Here is a 24,338-nt window from a genome sequence, read left to right as displayed (position 1 = left end):
CCACAACTTGCTGTTAGTCTGAAATCTCTCCTTAACCAGTCTGCACAAATGGCCCCGTGTCCTTGATGATGGATTAATTTGGAAGCAGAAGCTGGCATCCACTTTACTTATACCCTTAATGATTCTGAACACTTCTATCATGTCTCCCTTCATTCTATATCTCCTTAGGCTAAAAAGATTAAATTTGTTTTGAAATCTTATCATGCTGACTTTCTGCTAATGTGCCTGTTCTTATCAGCTGCTTTTCCATCTCATTCTTTACTATTGTTTCCGCAATACACATTAAGCTTACTGGTCTATAGTTACCAGGGTCAGTACAGTCACCCTTCTTATATATTAGGACAACATTAGACCATTTCCAGTTCTTAGGGTTTTCATCAGTCTTCCATCTTCAATGACTTTTGAAAAATACATGTAAGGAGTTTGTATATATAATCACAGAGTTCTTTAAGTACCCTTGGATAAATGTTGTCTATGCCCTGGAGATTTATTAACTTTCAGCCTTTTCAGCTGAAGCAGGACCTCACATTCTAAGGTCTCTAAGTCACTTAAAACAACCTTATTTTTCTCTACACTTACTGGCATATTGCTAACATCTTCACAGGTGAATACTTTAGCAAAATATGAGTTAAGGGTATCCACTATGTCTTTCGTTACAAAATTTAACACCCCACAAAAGGGTTTGAAGGACTACAACTTGAGAAGAGTGATATATTAGAAAAACTGCAAGTCTGCAACAATCCAGCGCTTTGGCAGCATTTTCTACGAGTTCAGAAACATCTGTGGAAAAAAAAATTACTAGTTTCACAAAAGAATCCTTCACGGAAACTGACACTGAACGATCTCAATTTCCATTGCTTTATCGTTGATTAAGATAAAATCCCTCACCATTTTACCCCTACCCCCCTTTATATATTTCCTTTACTTTTTACCCTTTAGTCATTTACCTTTAATTAACCATATTGCTACTATTTTGCTTTCTCTCAACCCCTTCTCTCCCCCAACCTCCGGGATCCCCCTTCTCCACCTCACCCACAGCAGCACTCTTCTCTTTCCCATTCCCGCGTGGATCACACTCTCTCTCCACCCCACGCAACTCCCCCTTCTCGCTCTCTCCCTGCCATTCACCAACACCATCCCCCCCCCCCACGGCTGCCCCTTCTCCCCCTCCCTTGTGTACAAGTTCTAAAGTAATGCACAGTTCAGGAGGGATGATATCGGAAAACAAGGATAAGATCAAGGTTAATACACAGATCAGCAGAATTTGGCACTAGGCGGTATAGTGATGATTGTATTTTTTATGTGGTCACGTTCATTAAGTTTCAACAGAATCACCTGAATGTGATTACCTATCAAGTAGGATTTGTAGGTTCCTAAGGTTGTCACAGATGGGGTGCTAGTGGGGATAAGCTCCCATTACCTATAAAGTGCTCCAAACAGCCTCTGACAATCAAGTCCAACTCATGGCCTTCATGTGTGGCTTAGCTAGTAGGCCCGGCAGAACGGTTTCTACGGACAAGAGAAGGAGCAAAGGTGGATCATTGGCACCTCAAAACCAGTTGCTTCGGGCAGGTGGGGCCTGTCAGCCTCGGACAGCAGCCCACCCAGGAGAAGGAAAACTTTGATTGTAAATCTCCGCTGCCTTGCAGCCATACCCACCCATGGGAAAGGCTTCAGGAGTAAATCCAAAGGAAGAAATCCAGAGCCGGGGTTCCTAAGGCAACTTGATGTTGTTTACAACTTCACTCTGGCAACCTCTGCAATGACACTGGTGCCAAGCTGTATTGACATTTGCCCTTCCCTTGGACTACATCAGTGACGTGGAGAGGGGGAACCCGCTGCATGGGCAACAGCCGGTTCTTCAAATCTTCCTGCCCAGGCTTACACCCTGGAGAGGACACAGTCCAGCAGAGACACAAACCCATGATCCCCTGGGATCGACGGCTGGCTACTACTAGGATGTGTAAAATGAGAGAGTATGAACTAACGTTTCAGTACTGAGCATTCTGTTTAGTGCTAGTTTCCATTAAGAATGCGTCAGGAAAAACAGCAAAACTTTTCTTTTCACATATGTTTCTGGGCTCATAGAAAATGCTGGCAAAGCACCGCATCTGTTGATAATATTTGCCACTTTCTGAATATCTCATATGAAAGCTTTCAGAGCCTCTTGCAGCACTGCACTATTATCTGCAAGACCAACAAGCTGGAAGGTAATATTTCTGAAGAAAATTAGCTAAAATGGCCAACTGTTTCTTTGTCATTCAAACCTTATCTTCCTGTGCAGTTCTTTTTGTATAACCATAGGACTCGTATTATGCCCATGAGAGGGGCGAACTTAACCATCCAACATAAAGCATTATGAAGAATTCATATGCATGAGGAAAATATGCTGAGAATTATAAACAGGTTGTTAGGTGGAACTTATTTATAAATACGAATGCGTAAAGGTTGTAAATTGGAGCACTTTAGAATTACAAAGGAAGGTCATTTATACAAAGGGCTAGTAATGTTAAAGTGACAAGGTTAACCATATAAATGGACATTGCCTTATAAATGAAAGCAGGAATTGAAAACCTGAAGTTACTGGGTGGTTCAGATCATAGAATGCATTCATGACAGTTTTCTGAAGCAATGGGACAGGAAACTGAGAACTGGCTCTCTAAAACCTTACACTATGTAGAAACAATGTGATCAATCAGTAACTTCATGGCAAGAAATCCTTGAGGGAAATTAATCACAATATGGCTGAATTTTATACACAGTTCAAAAGCGATTTAAATTAGCCAGAAACTAGAGCAAATAAGCCTAACAATGAAGCTCATACCAGCTAGCTAAGATAAACATCCTAAACAGTTTGTGAGCAGGCATAAAAAGAATAAATTCTCTGATGTTGAAGAGACAACATATAAAGTAAATCAGTTTATACCTACAGGAAAAAGCAGATATGATCGAGGTCTGAAACTATTATTCTATTGAGAAACAAAAACTCCAGAAGACAAGTGATCCATCAGTGGCCAGTGAAAGAGATCAAGGATAATTAGATGATGATGCTTACAACATTGCCAAAAGAATAACAACACCAATATTCTACCCAGAGGGAAACTGAGATAAGACAAAAAGTCGCATACATACAAAACAAAACCAGAACATATTGCAGAGAATTAAAAAATGGCTAAGGCAGCAGCACTGTTTCTACTTAAATCCAGCTTTACAATGAAAGATTCAGTGGCCCACGTCTTTTCCTCACCAGTAAGCCAGTCACTTGCTCTCCAAACACGCCCCCAAGCACACTCCTTCACTGGGGAGCCAGTCACTTGCTCTCCAAACACGCCCCCAAGCACACTCCTTCACTGGGGAGCCAGTCACTTGCTCTCCAAACACGCCCCCAAGCACACTCCTTCACTGGGAAGCCAGTCACTTGCTCTCCAAACATGCCCCCAAGCACACTCCTTCACTGGGGAGCCAGTCACTTGCTCTCCAAACACGCCCCCAAGCACACTCCTTCACTGGGAAGCCAGTCACTTGCTCTCCAAACACGCCCCCAAGCACACTCCTTCACTGGGGAGCCAGTCACTTGCTCTCCAAACACGCCCCCAAGCACACTTCTTCACTGGGGAGCCAGTCACTTGCTTATTAGTGAGGCCCAGTGTAAAGGAGCCCTTCCAATCAACACTTGCAACTTCCACCCTTGAAATTCCTTTCCAGAGCTGGCTTCCCATCACCAGCCTTCCTGACTACCTAAGACAACAAAGCAAGAATTTTATATCTGAAATCCACTAATTTTCTGATACCATTCAAAAATACTATTTTTAAATCAAAAAATGAAAATACTTTAACATTGCAGGGAACAACTAAAATAAAACATATTTAAATTAACTAAAAGAAAATGAGCTTTCATTTATCCTTCTCATCCCAGCAATCTGTTTCCCATTAAAATCAATGGACCACCAGAAGTAGCAGGTGTATTTCTCAACCCAGTGTAAGTTTGGATTGCCCTTGCTATAACATCGTGAGGCAAATGCACTTAAATGCCAAACAAAAGCTTTACTTCTCAAGCCTCACAGACCCATAAGTAAAAAACATGCCAATAAAAGTACCAGAAATGAAGGGATACCAGCAGTCTGTGGACTGCGAAGGACTTGAGAGTAATTACTATCAATGCAGAGAAAATACTGTAAAATTGAAGGGACTACAACTCAAATCTTCTGGAACATAATGCATGCCAAGATTCTCATACAAGTGGCAGCAAAAGTCGTGAATACATTAACAATATATTTTATCGCTCACTTTGATCATCACTGTGGACCGACAAACAACAAATCGCTCTTTACAAAAGGAGGAAGAAAAACAGAGTAAACTGCAGAGCAATTAGCCTGAATTCTGTCAGCAAAATGCTGAATATATTATGAAGGCCGTAGATATAAAATCCTAATGTAGACCAGGGCTTCCAATCCTTTTTTATGCCATGGACCCCTATGATTAACTGAGGGGTCCATGGACCCCAGGTTGGGAACCCATGATGTAGGCAGTTCTATGATGGAAAGATAGTGTTGACAAAACCTATTAGTGATTTTTTGAAACTGTAAGCAGAAGAGATAAGGAGCAATATAACAAGGCAAACAGGTATCTGAGGGGTTGGGAGAGCAGCTGGGCAGAGGTGTTTAGAACTAAGTGACATATTTTCAGGAGAAGAAGTGAGCAATTTAAGACAGAGAAAATTCTTTATGCAGAGACTTTGGAGTTCTCTACTCAGCCGTGGTTATATTCAAGGATGAGATACGTGGATCTTTAGGTAGTACGACAATTATGAGGACATAGGAATCATGAAAGAGACCTGAGGTACAGTACCAGTACAAGTAAGCACAGATACTTTTAAGGAGAAAGATTAAATTGAGAAGAATGGAAGGTGGGATGGTAATCCAACCAAAGTCCATTGGTTTTTAGATCTTTTGCTGTTCCTAGTATTGTTGTATTGCGCTGCCCACCTGACAGAAGGTTCGAAAAGCCTTCTCTCATGCCGATGCTCAATACTGGGTGACTGTTCTTAACTGAACTTGTCTTGTACTGTGGTTGCCAAGATAAAACAGCAGTACCACAGTATTGGTTAGGAGTCTGCGTCCAACACAGATGCACAGCTGACATTTTCCATCATGACAGAAACATTTCCAGGCCTTTACTCAAGCCAAATCATACACATTTTTTGTCTCCCTACATAGGGAGGGAAGCAACACTTAAAACATCCACATATAAATTAGGCAGTCATTTGCATGGGTAACATAGCAGGAAATAATTAACAATTATTAAGTAATTAACAATAATATCAGTTTCAGTGGCCAATGACAGCAATTTTGCTCTGCTTATTTAAAGCTAAACAGCTGGAGGATGCTGTGCCCATAGAGTTGTATAGCATGAGAAAAAAATTGTCACCTGATCGTAGAAGTGAAACTAAAGTGTGGGTATTGTGAGTAAATCAAATCAAGTTTAATTATCATTCAAACCGAGGTGCACCCAATGCACAACAGTCAAGCAACTGGCTTGTCCAGCACTGACAGAGTCCCTAAAACACCAGGTTATCGGTTTTACTATAATGCATTGATAATCAGGCAATATAGATCAACTAGAATTATCCCAGGTCTCTAATAACCATAAACTTATCAGAACAGAACAAGAAAGGGTTTATCAAAGTTTATGACCGGAACAAAAAAATTTTAGGACAAATGGAGAGAACCTACAACTGCAAACTGGAAATTTTATAAGAAACAATTACCAATGTATAAACATTAAAATCTTTAACTTCACACAAAAAGATGTAGATGTTTCTTATTCATTTTCCTACTCTATCTCTGCGACATCATTGATCTCCTCACTCTCAGTGGCAGCTGATGCTAGTTTGTTGACCTAAATCTTTGACCAATAGGTACTAGTTTAAACACAAAGTAGGAGACAAAAAGATGATCACAAATGGTGCACTTTAAGAGGGGTCCTTAAGGATGTGACAAGGCAAGGGTCTCAACAGGGAATTCTGGAACTTGAGGCCAGGCAGAGAAAGGTTCAACTTCCAAAGGAAAGACTGGAGCATATGTGCATCAGGACAGAAACAAAATGTGAGAGAGCTCTGTAGCAATATTGTTGAGCAGATAGTTCAGCACACAGTCAAGGAGATTTAATCATGGCTGATCCTTTTTTTCTATCTCCTCCTCAACCCCAGTTCCCGACCTTTTCCCCTTAACTTTTGATGCCATGTCCAATCAAGAACATATCAATCTCTGCCTTAAATACGTCCAACCACCTGGCCTCCACAGCTGCATGTGGCAACAAATTCCACAAATAATGTCCTTTGCTCCAAATCTTTCAACCAAGCCAAGACACCAACCAGACCTTCAAGCCCAAGGCAGCATGTCAAATGATTTATCCAACTATTCATATGAATTCTCCATCTACTTTTTTCCATACAGTTTAACAATTTGCTCCAAGCTAAATATTTATCCAAATCCTTTTTGAAAATCACTACCAATCTTGCTTATTCCACCCTTTCAGGAAATGCATTATTGATCTAATTAATTTACCACAGAAAAGAATTATCATCCCTCTGACTTCTGTGTCAATTACCTTAAAATTATTTGCTAGCTGCCAACGGCCACCCTGGCAGTGAAAACAGTGCCTTCATTTTTAATTTTATTAAAATCTCTTATGATTTTGATCACTTCAATTATATCTCACACACAGGGCATTTTACCTGTAATTTCTTGACTCATTGGATCTTCCTTGGATGAATCGGACTGCAGTTCTGCCTCCAAGTGAGAATCACTTTGCTTATCCTCATAGTTGTTTTCTGCTCCTCGTCTTTCGATTTTATTGCTGGAGGCTTCAACATAGCTTTTCCCTGATCTTCTTGATTTTAGAAATGCAATCAAACTTGGGTCTAGTTAAACAGGAAATTATAAGGGTGTTTAGCAAGGTTAGCAGAAATAGAGGGAAAAAAATGTTAGTATCATTGGTGGAAAGAACAAACTATTATTAGATTTTCTAATGCATCACCCAAATGTTATCAAATGGATTCCCGTCAAGATTTCCACCCTGATGCTAAAACTCCTCAAGAGCAGCACATCAATGTAAAAGGCCCATAGATGTAACATTACCAAAATGCACACATTAATTTATAAATTGCACGAGCCTGCAAAATGCAGATATCAATGTCTAGTCCCAGCAATTAATACATGGTACCAATTTACAATAGCTATCCTTGATTAGATCACACCACCTGCACTCACCGTCACTGCAGCAGCTCACACCAACATTCACAGTCTATCTGTGCACAGCATTGACTCTCAACATCCATCGATGTATTTTTTTAAATGCCTTTGAATGAAAAATCTTACAAAAGGTAGTGGATTCGGCCCAGTACATCACGGGTAAAGCCCCGCCAACCATTGAGGACATCTACATGAAACGCTGTCGTAGGAAAGCAGCATCCATCACCAGAGATACCAACCAACCAGGTCAAACTCTCTTCTCGTTGCTGCCATCAGGGAGAAGGTACTTGAGCCTTAGGAGTCATGACACCGGTTACGACCTCGCAACCATCAGGCTCTTAAACAAAAGGGGATAACTACACTCACTTGCCCATCCATTGAGATGTTCCTATAACCAATGATCTCACTTTAAAGCTTCCTTACCTTGTTATTTCATGTTCTCATTCTTTATTGTTATTTAATTATATTTGCATTTGCAGTTTGTTGTCTTCTGCACTCTGGTTGATCTTTCATTGATCCTGTTATAGTTACTATTCTATAGATTTTCTAAGTGTGCCCACAGGAAAATAAACCTCACAGTTGTATATGATGACATGTAAGTACTTTGATAATAAAATTTAGTTTGAACTTCGAACTCCTGGAACCCATCAATGACTATGAGCATCACAAAATTTAATAAAAGCGTCAGAGAAAACTATGGGTGCATTTTAACTTTTTACTGGATTAGTTTGTAAATATACCTTTAAAATATTCAAACGAATGTCTAATGATTTAACAATTAATTTCAAGATATCTGAAGTTCTTCTTGGAACAATACTGACGAAATCCTGTACTGTCGGAGGTGTCGTCTTTCAGGCAAGCTATTAAACAGCAATCCTCAACTACTCCCATGACAATATCTGAGGCACCATTATCCCTGCTGTTCTGTTTAAAAACAAATTATCTTGTTCTAATCTCATTACTGTCTCTGGAACTTACTGTATGCAAATAAACTGCAGTGCTTCCTGAATTTAAAACAGTGATTGCAGTGCTACAACCTTTGTATTACTGGACTAGAAATCCAGATATGGATGAGCAGTCTAAATATTACTGGGACAGCAGTGAAGTTATCGCTCATTCCAGAGGTGGCTGAAGATCAATCAACCTGGCCCCAAGTCATCACTGCAGAGATTCCTCAGGACAGTGTCTTCAGCAGCTGCATCGATGACCTTTCTATTACATGGTCAGAGTGAGGAAGTTGCTGATTATTGCACAATGTTCATTTTTATTCACCTACTTTCACATAATGAGACCAAGACATCATTGGGCATGGGCTGATAAATATCGCTCGCACAAGCGCTAGGCTTTAACCACCTCAAACAAAATAGAGTCTAACTACACTTGGCAGTGAAGAATCATCAAGACCCATCCGCCCCCACTATCAATATCCAGAGATCACTGTTGACCAGAAGCTCCACTAGATCAGCTGCACAAATACTGTGACTACAAGACCAGGTCAGAGAATGGGTATCTTGTACCTTCTGACATCTCAAAGCCTTTCCAGCATGTTCAAGGCACAAATGAAAGAGTGATAGATTACTCTTCACTTGCGAAGATGTGTGCAGTTCCAGAAAAACACAGGTTGTTAGACAACATCCCGAAGAAAACAGCGTCATTGCTTGGTACCCACCCAACATCCTAGACAATAATTCTCTCCACTGATTCCGAACAGAAAAAAGCCATTCACCTATGCTAATCTGATTACACCACCAAATGCACAGGCTCTACCAATAGGAAAGACAGGCACATGAGAATACCACATCCACCACAGGCTACTCCCACTCCCGGCCAACACACACATCATACTGACAGCTTCTGCATCACCATCGGATCTAACTCGTCAAACTCCCTGTCCTCCCTGCACCAGAAAGGGAGCAGCAGTTCCAGAATGCAGTTCACCTGCACCTCCTCAAGAGAAATTCGGGGTGGACAATTAAATGCTGGCCCTGCCAGCATTTCAAGATCCTGAAAAAAAAATTCACAAGGTATTCCAACCTCAGTCAACAGTCACCACTGTTCAAAACAAGTAACACACCACTCACTTCACTCCTGTTTGAGACACACAGGAGCACATTATCCTATATACCACACAGGATTATCAAAATTTACTGCTTAACCCTGCTCACATTTGTTAAAGACATCTCGGAAATTTAATTTGCATTTACTATATCAAAAAAGATCTCGGGTTTAATTCCTGATTTCTAGTTAACTGAGTGCAACATCAAAAAAATGTAGTTACAGTTCTGTGCAAAAGTGTTAGGCACCTCAATTTTTTTATATGATGTCAGAAGGCATGGCCTGATCTCACCAGCATCAAGGCTGCCTGGGATTACCTGGAGAGACAGAAGCAAGCGAGACAGCTGAAGTCTGCAAAAGAACTGTGGCAAGATGCTGGGAACAACCTACCCACTGATTTTCTTATAAAACTGCACAAAAGTGTACCTAAGAGAATTAATGCAGTTTTAAAGGCAAAGAGTGGTCACACCAAATGTTGATTTGATTTAGTTTGTTTTTACTGTTTATTACTCATTATAGTAATTTTTTGATATTTTGATATTGCATTATTTTTAGTACCTTCACTTCACAGAATTTTTTTTTACATGCGCCTGACTTTTGCACAGCACTGTAGGTTTGAGTTATCATGCCTTTCACACTCCAGAACACATAATAGTGCTTTAAATATAATTAGTTCCTTGCAAAGCCAGAAAACTGCAGATGCTGAAAATTCAGCAGGTTGGAAATCATCCATGAATTAATACTTCCTGTCAAAGACTATTCATCAGAACTGCTATGTATCTCCAGCATTTGACACAACTGTGATACAAAAACAACCATTGTGCCTACTGCAAGGTTCCACAGACAGAAGTGAGATAGTGACCACTGTATCTATTTCATTGTATAGACTGGACTTTACATTTCTTCCTTTACTATTTGCAGTGATTAGCACAGCTGCTTTCTCTTAAGTGCTGGAGCACCATCCTTTTGACCATCCATGCTCAAATATCAGAGGGAACGCAGGGTTGAGTTCCTTCACAACCAGCTTCACACCATTGGCTGAGACTTGTCAATCTGAAGCACCTGCATTGTTGATGCCTTCAGGAGGAAAAGCAGAGCTGGAGAAAGAAACTGGTTGCTGAATGCAGGTGGCAGTGATATATTCACTCACCTAATCGTGCCATGAGGTTATTGCGTTCTTCCTCAATTTCTTCCTTAGACATGGTCTGCAGTCTAGCAAGGTTCTCTTCATGAACCCTCTGAGCTTCTTGAGGGCTTATTTCTTTCCCCAGTTTTTCTTCTGAAGCCCATCTCCCATTAACTGAAACTGTACACAAATAAAAGCTTAAGGGTATAAAGAAGTTGTGGAATTTAGTAAACAAATCTAAAACCCACTCAATTACTTGCCAACAATTACACACCATGGCAGAATAATGGGGACTGCACATCTCTATTGCATTAGTCACTCAGACTATGGCTAATCTGTTTCTTAACATGAGAGGATTACTCATGAAGCACCATGCCCATAATTTAATTAGAACTAAAAAAAAATTTAAAAACCGTACATGTTGGAAATCTGAAATAGAAACAAAAAGTGCTGGAAACACTCAACAAGTCAGGTAGCATCTATGGAAACAGAAAGTATGGTTTCATGCTGAAGACTTACATTTCAGTTCTGACAAAGGATCACATTAATTGTGCTTTTCTTTCCACAGATCCTGTCTGACCCACTGAGTGTTCCAGCTTTTCTGCTTTCAGTCCTATTGTTAATTATATTGTTGGCCCAACATCAGTTAAGGACACTGCTCTCTGCTCTTCCCTTTCTGTTAATGCAGCTCAAGAAATGCCTAAATGAGCCATATGGATAAGTAGCAAGTAGAAAGATATGCTACATTTATATAGCCCTGGGAGGCACACTCACTTTCCTGTCAAATAAGCAACAGAACATATGCTTAGTGACCAGGGATATTTTTAATAAACATTATGCTACAAATGGAAGACACAAGAGACTGCAGATGCTGAAATCTGGAGCAAAAAACAAACTCATTGTGTCAGGCAGCATTTGTGGAGGCCATGGCATAGTAGATATCTTAGCCAAGACCCTACATCAGGACTAAGACTGGAAGGGAGAGATAGCCATTATACCAAGGAGAGGGGAAAGGGTAATGTAGGAGTGAGCAAGCAGCAGGTATTCAAGTTGGGGGGAGGGTTGATGGACAGGATGCTACAAAACTTTTTTGTGTAAATTCACCTGGTGAGTGGCTCTTTTCCGATGTTTCTCTAGTCGGACACTGAGCTGAAACTGGCTGCCCTGAACCCGTGGTCAATGGGCTGATTCGACACTGTGAAGATTCTGCCCGATGTGCTTCAATTGCTTTTTTTGCCTCAAGTTTCTGGGCAAAGATACTTTTTCTTCCTGAAACCGGCTTCAACAGCTAAAAGAAAAATATACACCGCATTACAGATAGGCATGTAAAATGAAATGGACAAACGTGGATCATTCTAACAGACCAAAGAATCTAATTACTTCTTAAAGGATTTCCGGGCTGGCTCTCCACTTATCTATCATGGAATCTATTTCATTCACTAGAATTCACTCCAATTATTCCAAAAGAAACATCGTTAGTAAATACAGGTTTCCCCCGCAATCCAAAGGTAGAGCGTTCCTATGAAACCGTTTGTAAACCAAAATGTCGTAAAGTGAAGAAGCAATTACCATTAATTAATATGGGAAAATTTTTTGAGCGTTCCCAAACCCAAAAAATAACTTACTAATTCAAAGCAAATAACACATAAAACCTAAAATAACACTAACAATAGTAAAAGCAGGAATGATATGATAAATATACAGTCTATATAAAGTAGAAATATTGTATGTACAGTGTAGTTTCACTTATCAAAATCAGGAAGACAGGGAGCTAAAGTCGATTTGGAAAAAAAAACCTGCACGTACATGCATACGCACATACATGCATGCACAAACAACTACCCAAACAAGGTTTCACGGTCATTGTAGTCTTTCTCTGGGTATACACACGTATAAAGCGGGCGTCTTTTTTTGTAAAAGCGGAAATCCTCTTTGGTCAGTGAAAGCAGGTACGAATGTAGGTCTTTTGTAACAGCCAGTTGTCGTAAAGTAAACGTTCAAAAAGCAGAGGACACCTGTATCAGGAAATCGTTTATTTTAGGGGTGTGGAGTGTAGCTATCGAGTGGTGCTATTGAAAGATTACTGATCTAAAGCTTTAGATTGGATTCTCTTTCTACGCATGCTGCGTGGTCTTATTGAGCATGTTCAGCACAGTGTTCTTATAGCCATTCTTTTACATTCCTCCCTACCCATTTCCCTGCTTTTGCAGCTCCTTGAGATCCATTAAATCTTCAATTTTTCACAAGCTCAGTTGAAAAATTATTGACATGAGCTCTACACATCTCTGTACGCACACTGCCAAGCCAGCAGATATTCAGCATTTTCTGATTCTTTTTCCTGTCCTCGTTTCTTGTGTCAGCTTGATGTTATCTGCACATCAGAGTTTAATATCCTTTTATCTCCAAAGAAGAAAACAGTAAATTTACAATAGCTTACCTCGCTTTGTATCTCCGACCTGTGAAAGACTTTTGGGAAGGCTTGTCCTGTTGATAACGGAGGATTTATGGTACTCCCTGAAGTGTCTCTCTCCTGAAGGAAAATAATGCAAAAGAGATTGTTGAAACTTTAACAGTTAACCTTTCTATTTTCTTCTAGAACTGTCACAACAGCTGGTTCTCAAACCAGCAGACAGACAAGTGTTTAACAAGGTACAAGCAACTGTAAAACCATGTGTGGTTAGTCTGGCAACAGTGAAATAGCATTGAGAATAGGGCTCTGAAGTTGGCCAAAACCATTAAATGGACCATGAAGTATAAGCAGTGCAGAAGAAAACAATAACAAAGCTGATAATCTGGCATGCTTGGAACTATGATACTCTCAGACTGACAGATATTCCCCACTATTGAGTGTTATTTCTACTGATATCCAACAAACCTTTTTCAGATGTCACACAGTACCATAATAAAATTTCCAGTGAACCAGGCAAGTTTAAAAGGAGCATGAGAACAGGACCTGATGATCAGGAACGGCGCACATTAACAGGGTCCTTTGTCAATGTAAGTAGAGCTTGAAACGAGTGCCCCAAAATGTGGGAAGGGATCATGGCAAAAAAAAACATCCGCTGAGTAAAATAACAAGCCACTAGGGTTTCTAAATAGTCAGCAGATTATCGGATTTTTTATGCAAGATAACTTACAATGATCTTGGAAAGGACAGCTGTGATGTGTCTGTCCTGTAGATCCACCTGCTCCTCACTATCATCCTGGAATCTGACTCTTTCTGCTTTAAACTTGGACTTCTTGGGTGCAACTGGCATGAGTGATGGAGGATGGTCGGGAAGAGCTAGAACATAAGAGATGTTTTTTTTAAACAGCAAGATCCCACTACAGCACTGTTACAATCATCAGACCATCAGATTTATTGAGGGTCAAATAATGGACTCAGCACCAAAGATATTTTTTATCTTCTTTGAAGAATGCTGTGAGATTACGCACATTTAACCAAGAGCCTTCAGACTCATGCTTTATCCTAGCTGAGATACTGTACCACTGCAACACACTAGTGTACCCCATACTTAAATCACCAGAAGATCACCTGCAATCTTCTGAAATGACGTACAAAAGCAAACAACAAAGCTGCACAAGCCAATGTACACCAACCCAAAGGAGATTATAAGTGAACAAATAGCTTTATTAAAGTGCACAGTCGACATTTTGGGCCAAGGCTCATCACCAGTACTTCATGACCTTTCGTGAATCCTACTGAAAGGCGTTAGTCTGAAACGTTAACTGTTTATTCCTCTCCACAGACGCCTGACATGCTCAGTTCTTCCAGATGTTGTGTGTGTTACTCTGGATTTCCAATATCTGCAGTCCCTATATACCTCCATCCCCCACCCGGACGGTCTCGAAGCTCTTTGCTTCTTTTTGGATTCCAGACCTAACCAATTCCCCTCTACTACCACTCTCCTCCGTCTAGTGGAATTAGTTCTTACTCTCAATAATTTCTCCTTTGGCTCCTCCCACTTCCTCCAAACCAAGGGTGTACCCATGGGCACCCACATGGGTCCCAGTTATGCCTACCTTTTTGTTGGCTTTGTGGAACAGTCCAAGTTCCAAGTCTATACGGGTATCCATTCCCCTCTTTTCCTTTGCTACATCGACGAATGCATTAGCACTGCCTCCTGCACGCATGCTGAGCTCGTTGACTTCATTAACTTTGCCTCCAACTTTCACCCTGCCCTCAAAGTTACCTGGTCTATTTCTGACACCTCCCTCCCCTTTCTTGATCTTTCTGTCTCCATCTCTGGAGACGGCTTATCTACTGATATCTACTCTATCTACTGATATTTACAGACTCTCACAGCTACCTGGACTATTCCTCTTCCCACCCTGTCTCTTGCAAAAATGCTAACCCCTTCTCACAATTCCTCCGTCTCCGCCACATCTGCTCTCAGGATGAGGCTTTTCATTCCAGGACAAAGGAGATGTCTTCCTTTTTTAAACAAAGAGGTTTCCCTTCTTCCACCATCAACTCTGCTCTCAAACGCATCTCTCCCATTTCTCACACATCTGCTCTCACCCCATCTGCCCACCACCCTACTTGAGATAGGGTTCCCCTTGTCCTCACCTACCACCCCACCAGCCTCCAGGTCCAACGTATAAATCTCCATAACTTCCACCACCTCCAACAGGATCCCACTACCAAGCACATTTTTCCCTCCCCCTCTCTTTCTGCTTTCCGCAGGGATTGCTCCCTACGCCACTCCCTTGTCCACTTGTTCCCCCCATCCCTTCCCACTGATCTCCCTCCTGGCACTTATCCTTGTAAGTGGAACAAGTGCTACACCTGCCTTACACTTCCTCCCTCACCACCATTCAGGGCCCCAGACAGTCCTTCCAGGTGAGTCGACACTTCACCTGTGAGTCGGCTGGTGTGGTATACTGCGCCCAGTACTCCCGGTGTGGCCTTTTATATATTGGTGAGACCTGACACAGACTGGGAGACCATTTCGCTGAACACCTACGCTCAGTCCACCAGAGAAAACAGGATCTCCCAGTGGCCACACATTTTAATTCCATGTCCCATTCCCATTCTGATATGTCTATCCATGGCCTCCTCTACTGTCAAAATGAATCCAAACTCAGGTTGGAAGAACAACACCTTATATACCGGCTGGGTAGCCTCCAACCTGATGGCATGAACATTGACTTCTCTAACTTCCATTAATGCCCCTCCTCCCCTTCTTACCCCATCCCTGACAATATTTAGTTGTTTGCCTGTTCTCCATCTCCCTCTGGTGCTTCCCCCCCCCCCTTTCTTTGTCCCGAGGCCTCCTGTCCCATGATCCTTTCCCTTCTCCAGCTCTGTATCCCTTTTGCCAATCACCTTTCTGGCTCTCAGCTTCACCCCACCGCCTCCGGTCTTCTCCTATCATTTCACATTTCCCCCTCCCCCTCCTACTTTCTAATCTCTTAGTATCTTTCCTTTCAGTTAGTCCTGACGAAGGGTCTCGGCCGAAATGTCAACAGTGCTTCTCCTTATAGATGCTGCCTGGCCTGCTGTGTTCCACCAGCATTTTGTGTGTGTTGTCTGCAGAATCTCCTATGCCTTATTGAAGTGGATAGCTTGAGAAGATACCTTACAGGAAGGTCGAAGGAGAAAAAGTAGAAATAGAGAAACAATGGGTCTGAAATGGACTCCAGGTGAACTGAATGTGTCAACACCAACTATTTGCAAGGAGCATTTGGCAAAGCCTAATGGAAAATGTCCATTATACTTCTTCCCATTAAAGTGGAAATTAAATAATTTTAAAAAGATAGGAGGATATGTTAGAAGTATGAGATGAGGAAAACAGAGTGGAAGGAAGCTTGAGTGGAGGATTTACACCAGCACGTGCCTCCACTACATGAGGAGGAATTTCTTTGTCCATAACTTTTATGAATAGGCGGATGAAGGTTTCAGGACTAAAATGGCCAAGCACATGCTGTATAACGGTATCCAGAGACAGAGAAATCTGAGGTGCAATTGGCCGAGATATGATCTGATTGTGGAACACATGAGGTCTGAACGACCTATTCTTAATGTTCTTATCCATGTCAATTATGAAACTAAACCCAATCAACTACACAAAGCCCCAGTAGGAGGGGGTACAAAATTGCTATTTATACCATACCCCTCATATAAGACCTAGCATTCTTATATTAATGTCAACACAAGAACAAATTCGTACCTTCCAAGGTAACCATGTCCCTTAAATCTTCATTGGCTTGACTTCCACCAGCACTCTCCGATTCCACTTTCCTCTTGTCTGCCTTCTTTATGACTTTGGCAGCTGGAAACATCCCTGTGGCTAGGAAATTTTGCTGAAACCGCAGGAGGTCATCCTCCGATTCTCCAGGTCTCGGCCTTCCCAGCATTTTCCTTAGACTGTGATGGTACCCTGTGAATGACAATGCATCAGTCAACATTGCTGTGATTTCAGGACATGTGTCCAACACCATGGGATCCTAGAATATTGATGCACAGGAAGGAACTTGCCCTACTGTATTTGCACTGGACCTTTGGTAACTAGCTGTCCAATTAATTTGCCCCCCCCCATGCGCTTTTTCCCCATACTGTTATGAGTTTTGTCCTTCCAAGAACTTTGAGGAGCAAAACTATCAATACTCACCTCCATCCCTTGCTTTGATCGCTGATTCGGTTCACACAGCATAGGGGACCAATTACCAAACTATAATTCTGTCTCTCATTTAAAAGTAGATTCCTTAAGGTTGTTATAGATGGGGGGGGGGGGTAATGGGCATCAGTTCCCACTACCTATTAAATGTTCCCAATGGTGTGCGCCTCTAATAGACACTGAAAAACCAAGTCCAGCTCCTAGCCTTCACATGTGGCTCAGCTACTAAACCTGGTGGAACCATTTCTACTAACAGGAGAACAGGGAAAGGCAGGCTTCTGGCACTCTGAAGTCCATCATTTTGGGCAGACGGGGCTCTTCAGCTATAGTTGACAGCTCATCTCTAGAAGGAAAACTGATCAAGAACTACTGTCTTAAGACTCTATCCCTCATGGGGAAGGCTTCAGGAGTAAACCCAAGAGAAAAGCAACATTGCTGGTGCCAAATAGTATTGGTCTTTGCCATTCCTTTGGGTTTATCAGGTTTGTGGAGAGGGGGAGCTTGTTACATGGGCAACAGTTTGCTCTCCATATCGTACTGCCCAGGCTTACATATCTATTTGGCTAGGACGCAATATCCATGGTTGTCCTTGACCTACAGAAGCCTCAGATTTAAAAGTGCTTTCTGATTGATCCCACACCCCTGTTCCATCAGCACTGCACACATATAACCTTAATCTTATAGTGAATGACAAAGGAATGATACTCAACAGTCACCCACAAAGCACCTGTTGTATAACTACCCACTTTTCCAATTGCTGACAAGTATCATTTCACTAGCATCCAGCGATGATGATACAATCAAGTCAGCTAAGTGGATGGGAATGGTTTGGCAAGACATGGGCCAAACACAGGAAAACGGCACTACCTTAGATAGGCATCTTGGTCTGCATGTACCAGCTGAGCCAAAGGGCCTATTTCATGTTATATGATCCTGAGCAGACAATAACATTGAAAAATGTTCATTAACGGTAAACCATGGCACAGGACACAGTCACAGAATAGAGGGGTGTCCTTTTAGACCAAAGATAAGGAGGAATCTCTTTAGCCAGAGAGTGATGAATCTGTGGAACTTGTTGCTGTGGAGACCAAGTCATTGGGCATATTTAAGACAGAGGCTGATAGATTCTAGATTAGTCAGGGCATGAAGGGATACGGGGAGAAGACAAGGGATTGGGGCTGACAGGGAAAATGGATCAGCCTTCAAAATCAAAGTTGGAAGTAAAATTTATTATCAGAGTGCATACATGTCACTACATACAACCCTGAGATTCTTTTTTCTGTGGGCATACTCAGCAAATCTATAGAACAGCAAATGTAAACAGGATCAATGGACACAAACAATGCAAATACTAATATAAATAAATAGCAGTAAATAACAAGATAAAAAGTCCTTAAAGTGAGACCATCGGTTGTGGAAACACCAAAAGTAGAACGAGTGTCGCTATCCCCTTTTGTTCAAGAGCCTGACGGTTGAGGAGTAATAACTGTTCTTGAACCTGGTGGTGCAAGTCCTGAGGCTCCTGTACCTTCCACCTGAAAGCAGCAGTGTGAAAAGAGCATGGCCTGGCTGGTGAGGATCTTTGATGATGGAAGCTGCTTTCCTATGATAGCGTTTCATGTGGATGTGCTCAATGGTTGGGAGGGTGGGTTTTATCCATGATGTACTGGGTCGAATCCACCACCTTTTGTAGGATTTTCAGCTCAAAGGAATTGATATTCCCATACCAGGCTGCAATGCAGCCAGTCAGCACACAACTAGAGGTTTGCCAAGGTTTTTTGACGACATGCCAAATCTCTGCAGGCTCCTGCGGAAGTAGAAGCAGTCGTGCTTTCTTTGCAATTACGTTTATATGTTGGATTCATGACAGGTCCTCTGAGATAGCGATACCCAGGAATTTAGTTACTGACACTCCCCACCTCTGATCCTCCAATAATTACTGGCTCATGGACCTCTGGTTTCCCTCTCCCGAAGTCTATAATCAATTCCTTGGTCTTACTGACATTGAGTGAGAAGTGGTTGTTATTACACCACTCAGCCAAAATTCCAAACTCGCTCCTATATGCTGATTCATCCCCACCTTTGATACTGCCCACAACAGTGGTGTCATCAGCAAACTTGTATATGGTGTGGAAGCTGTACAATGCCACACAGTCATAGGTGTAGAGCAGAGCAGGGGCCTAAACACACACCCCTGTGCTGCTCCTGTGCTGATGGAGATTGAGGAAGAGATGTTTTTGCCAATTCAAGTGAGGAAATCCAGAATCCCATTGCACAAGTGGGTATTGAGGCCCAGGTCTTGGAGTATACTGATTAGTTTTGAGCCATGGTGAAATGGCAAAGCAGACACGATGGCCTAACTCTGCTCCTATATCTTATGGTCTAAATATTAATTTTTCCAACTAGAAATCTATTTATAGTCTGCAAATTTAAGAACAAGGCAAAAACATAAGAAACTAAAATGTCATTGAAAACAATTTTTTTTTAAATCCACTGCATTTTAGGAATTTACATGCACTAATATAAAACATTTTTTAAATGCTAGAGCTTACTAAGCAGTAACAGTGGTTTATTAATCCATTAAAAAATTGTTCATATCTCATGCATCAAAGGCCAGGGTATAGTACCATGAGAACTGTATGTAAATACCTCATGTTCTGAAGAAGGCTGCAAAACTACATAGCCCTGGTATTTGTGTATTATTGTCATGTGCACAGACAGTAAGTTGAAAAACTTTTATCTTGTGATCTGAACAGATAACACAGTTCATTATTACATCGAGATAGTAAAAAGAAAACAGAATGCAGGAAGTAGTGCTAGTTACTGAAAATGCAGTGATAGATAAAGTGCAAAGGCCATGAGGAAGTAGATTGGGAGTTCAAGAGTTCAACCTTGGTTGACACGGTAGTGCAGTGGTTAGACACCACTTTACAGAACCAATGACCCAGGTTCAATTCCCGCGCCACCTGTAAGGAGCCTGTACGTTTTCCTCATGACTATGTGGGTTTCCTCCCACAATCCAAAGACATACCGGTTGGTCAGTTGATAGTGATTGTAAACTGCCCTGTGAATAGGCTAGGATTAAATTGGGGGATTGCTGGACAGCATGGCTTGAAGGTGTAGGAGGGCCTATACCATGATGTATCTCAATGAATGAAAAAACCGCCTTTAGTATGAGAGGTTCAGTCAAGAGTCTGATAACACTGGCCTTGAGTCTGGTGGTTCAGGCTTTTTTTTAATCTTCTGCCCAAAGGCAGAGGGAAGAAGAGAGAATAATTGGACTGGGAAAGGTCCTTGTTATGGTAGCTGCTTCCATAAGGCAGCAGGAAGTGCAGACAGAATCAGCGGAGGGGACACTGATTTGCACAATGACAAAGCTGCTATCACAGTTCACTGCAATTTCTTGCAGTCTTGGGCAGAGCAGTTAGAGAAACAAGGAATCATTGACAATAACCCCTGGGTTCCTGTGCTTCCTGCACACTCTAGACCTTGCTTCACATTCATGTTGGCATCCCTAGAACTTTAAGTTATGATAATTTTAAAGTAATGTTGAACCTCCTTCTACAATTTCTTCCGACAGTGCATTCAAGATCAGAACAACTGAGTTAAAGCAATCATCTCTCCCCTCTGGTTCTTTTCCCAATATTATAAATCTGTGATTAGCAATACAATTTATGGATCTCTGCTTCCCACTAACTCTATTAAAATCCTTTAAAATTTTCAGCACTATTAAATTACCTTAGGTAATGGGGTGGAGATACCAAAGAAGATAACAGGCACTCCTTCCCTCTGCTAGCCTGCTGTTCACCCTTGGTCAAGGTGTAGCACCAGCTTAATCCCTGCCCCCTCCCTTCTGATCAGGGTCACCCACATGAGAGCGGGCAGGTGGTCATATGAGCAACTGGTGCATTATCTCAAGTCTTGGTTATGTGACCACTGGCACCAGGCAGAAGAGTGTTGATAATGGCTGGGGTCATCTGTCTTGTATAATAACACAGAAGGCGGCAATGGCAAGCCAGTTCTGTAGAAAAATTTGCCAAGAACAATCATGGTTATGAAAAAACTATGATTGCCTACACCATACAACACGGCACATAACAAACAAACGATTAAATTACCCTCGAAAGTACACCCCCCCATAGAAGAACTCTCAGGCGCCTCCAGTGAACTGAGCAGTGACTCTCAGTCCTCACACTAAGCCCAGAATTAGACATAAAACACGAGCAAGTGCCTAAACAGTGGCTCAGTAGTTCTAAAGTTTCCACACATCACAGAACAGGATGATTGGTAGTCAAGCTGCTAAACCATCAAGTCTGGCCAGGCAGCCAGCTCACTGACAACTGCAGCCATTAGCATCCATTCATTCGCAAAAGCAGCGATTGAGTGACAGCAGATCAGAAGGTTCCACAGCCCAGCTTGATCCAACTGTCAAGCAAAACAAGCTTTCTAGGAAGGGCTAATGGCCTGTGATTGGGTTGAAAAGAAGCTTGGTTATTTTCCCTCTCCCCCCCCCCTCCCCCTGTCTAACCACAGATGGAAAGCCCAACAACAATCTTGCCTTAAGTTAGCTAACTCAGTACGGGTATGGGCCATCCAGTCTACATGGCTCAAAGTCAACACCAAGACATTGGAATACAACTTGTATTTTAAAGCAATTTATATCATGACTTTTACAACCTCAGGATGTCACACAGTCAATCCAGTACTTTTGAAGTACAGCCTCTACAGTAATAGAAGAAACACAGCAGCCAAATTCAGATACCCTAAAAACAGTAATATGATGGATAACAATCAGATCATCTACTCTGGATAGGTTGATTGGGACAAACATTGTCCAGAGAACTGAAACTCCATTCTTCAAAGTCTACTTATCCAAGAGGTACACAAGGCCTCAGCAGAATGCCTCATCTTGAAAATGGCATTTAAGACCATACAGTACAAAGTGAGGCATCAATAGATTAATAGAACAGTCAAATATCCAACCTGTGACAAGAGGTTTTCAACATAGGCAAGTGCAAGTCATTCACACTGGCCCCAAAAGGAACGGATCAGAATACTTGTTCAATGATGAAAACTGTGAAACAATGGCGGTCTAAGATCCCTGGACACAGATCACTAAAACATTTTCAAAAAATGAAGTGCCGATAAATAACCAACATGGAGTTTGCAGGATTGGGTATTGCTGGCAAGGCTAAATTTCCATCCCTAATTACCCTGGCCAGGCACCTCTTGGAATTACTGCAGTTCTTGAGGTTTAGTGGGAAGCAAAAGTAGATCAGAGAGACCTGAGAGATGGGTGAATGGTACGGGTTCATTCTTGGGCAGCGAAGTGTTGGATAACCTCAGGTTTACAAAGATAACATGATAACAGGGCTGGAATGTACTGAAATAATCAAGACCAAGCTAACAAAATTACAAAAAGATTTTCAACAGCCAGATGATACATGGATGGGGTTAGGCAGTTAGACATGGAAATAAGTAAACAAGAGATTTTAAAGATGCTGGAAATCCAAAGCAACACACACACAATGCTAGATGAACTCAGCAGATCAGGCAACATCTATGAAAGTGAATAAACTGTCAAGGTTTCAGGCTGAGACCCTTCATCAGAACAAGAAAGGTAGGGGAAAGGAAGATGCCAGAATTAAAAGTGGGGGGAGGGGGAAGGACAGCAAGCTAGAAGGTGAAGCCAAGTGAGCAGAAAAGGACTGAGCATTTTATTTCCTATCCTCATTCCCGTTCCAACATTGAATATTCACTCTTTTCTATCTAGGTGTTGCCTGGTCTGCTGAGTTCGTCCAACATTTTGTGTGTGTTGCTTGGATTTCCAGCATCTGTACATTTTTTCATGTTTGTGGCAGTTTTAAAGGCAAGATTGATAGAATATTGATAAGAAAAATTCAGGAATTTTGTTTTTTCACATGAATTTTAAGGGAAATGCAGGTATATGGCTCAAGTCACGTGTCAGCATCATTGCAATGAAAGGCAGAGCATGCTAAATTACCTACTCTTCTTCTGATTGCTATTCCTTAGCACTGCCCTTGAGTGAGCCTGAATTATGTACTCTAGTCTCAAGAGTAGCACTTGAATTCGTAACCTTTTTGAGTCCAAATCAAAATTATAACCACTTGGTCACATTTGACAGCTTGTTCTCTATAATTGTCAGAGAAATTTTCATTCAATGATGGAATAGACTGAGACACCTGTTGTCCCGTGTCTTTATACTGTTCCACATTGAAAAACTTTGTGATAATGGCCATCTGGGACAAGCCACTTTGATCTGAAATTACTCAATCTGGAAACTAACTCAGTTTCCCAACCTGGTTAATGGCAGGGGTCCATGACATTAGAAAGGTTGGGAACTCCCGTTCTAACTTATCAACGACTTACAACCTCAAGGGGAACCTAAATGTGGTCAATTATTCGACTAGAAAAGTAAAGAAAACCTCAGAACCACACAAATACATCCAACAGATCCGCCACCAGCGTTCACTCAGCGCCCAGCAGGACAGAGTGAGTCATCGAGCAACAAGGCCCTGTTTCTTCATTCATGCTACTATCCACGCACCTTGTCAATATACAGCGCTGGCTTTCATCCCAGCACTCTTCCCTTGCCTTTCTCCAGGTCCTGCACTTTCACTCACCTCTCCCCAACCAGCATCATTGGCGCTCTTCTCCCGTATCAAAAGCTTTCCACTGTATCTCAAAGCATGTGATAATAATAAACAGAACCACTGCAATACCTTTTCCTTTTGTCTCCCCTCCCTCCTCCCGCCTTTTGCCCCGCTACACTCCATTCTTTCCCCTCCCCTCTCCCTAACCCCACCATCACTCACTCTCACGCTGTGCGATCAGTCTCCGGGACGCGCACCGACAACCACTTCCGCCCTGCTTCGCGTCACACCAATAACAGTCCCCTGAACGCGCCGCGCATAGACCCTATTCCGAGCTGTGCATCAGGAACTTCGTCCCCTGAACTTCCGTCCGTAAATCGTAACAACGGCGCGGCCGAGGCGAACGATTTCCAAGTTTGCCAAACAAAATGGCACAGAGGAGTAATTGTTAACTTGCTTGGAAAATAAAGAAATGTTTCTATATGAGGAATCTCACTAGCGAAATGATGTAAAGCCCGAGGTATAAAACTAAATTTACTTCTAACTTTTCAAAGTTAAATCTCTAATCCTGTAAACAGCTATAGGGTCAGGTTTTCGGTTGTAGTTGAAGATAAACCCTTGGTGAGAAGTTATCGTTTTAAAAAGTTAACTAGCAGGCTGTCCCGCAGCT

General features: G+C 41.8%; 1 protein-coding gene across 3 annotated transcripts in view; it reads right to left on the bottom strand.

Moving 5' to 3' along the window:
* rpap1 (RNA polymerase II associated protein 1) overlaps positions 1-23,947 on the bottom strand; it is a 138,134-nt gene extending 114,187 nt beyond the window's left edge. The window contains exons 1-7 of one of the 3 annotated variants that reach the window (XM_059953720.1): positions 23,891-23,947; positions 16,608-16,817; positions 13,572-13,717; positions 12,872-12,964; positions 11,539-11,722; positions 10,459-10,614; positions 6,737-6,922 (exon numbers count right to left, since the gene is read on the bottom strand). In XM_059953720.1, the coding sequence (XP_059809703.1) occupies positions 6,737-6,922; positions 10,459-10,614; positions 11,539-11,722; positions 12,872-12,964; positions 13,572-13,717; positions 16,608-16,794 (952 nt within the window). In that variant the 5' untranslated portion in view covers positions 16,795-16,817; positions 23,891-23,947. Of the gene's footprint in view, positions 1-6,736; positions 6,923-10,458; positions 10,615-11,538; positions 11,723-12,871; positions 12,965-13,571; positions 13,718-16,607; positions 16,818-23,622; positions 23,727-23,890 lie in introns of those variants that run through there. The other 2 variants (XM_059953711.1, XM_059953725.1) reach the window with 2 other exon arrangements.
* Between the last annotated feature and the right edge of the window lie 391 nt (positions 23,948-24,338).

This window comes from Hypanus sabinus, chromosome 2 (assembly GCF_030144855.1).
Source record: "Hypanus sabinus isolate sHypSab1 chromosome 2, sHypSab1.hap1, whole genome shotgun sequence".
Lineage (NCBI taxonomy): Eukaryota > Metazoa > Chordata > Chondrichthyes > Myliobatiformes > Dasyatidae > Hypanus > Hypanus sabinus.
Note: the sequence above shows the minus strand (reverse complement) of the source record. Positions and strands in the feature narration are given on the sequence as shown.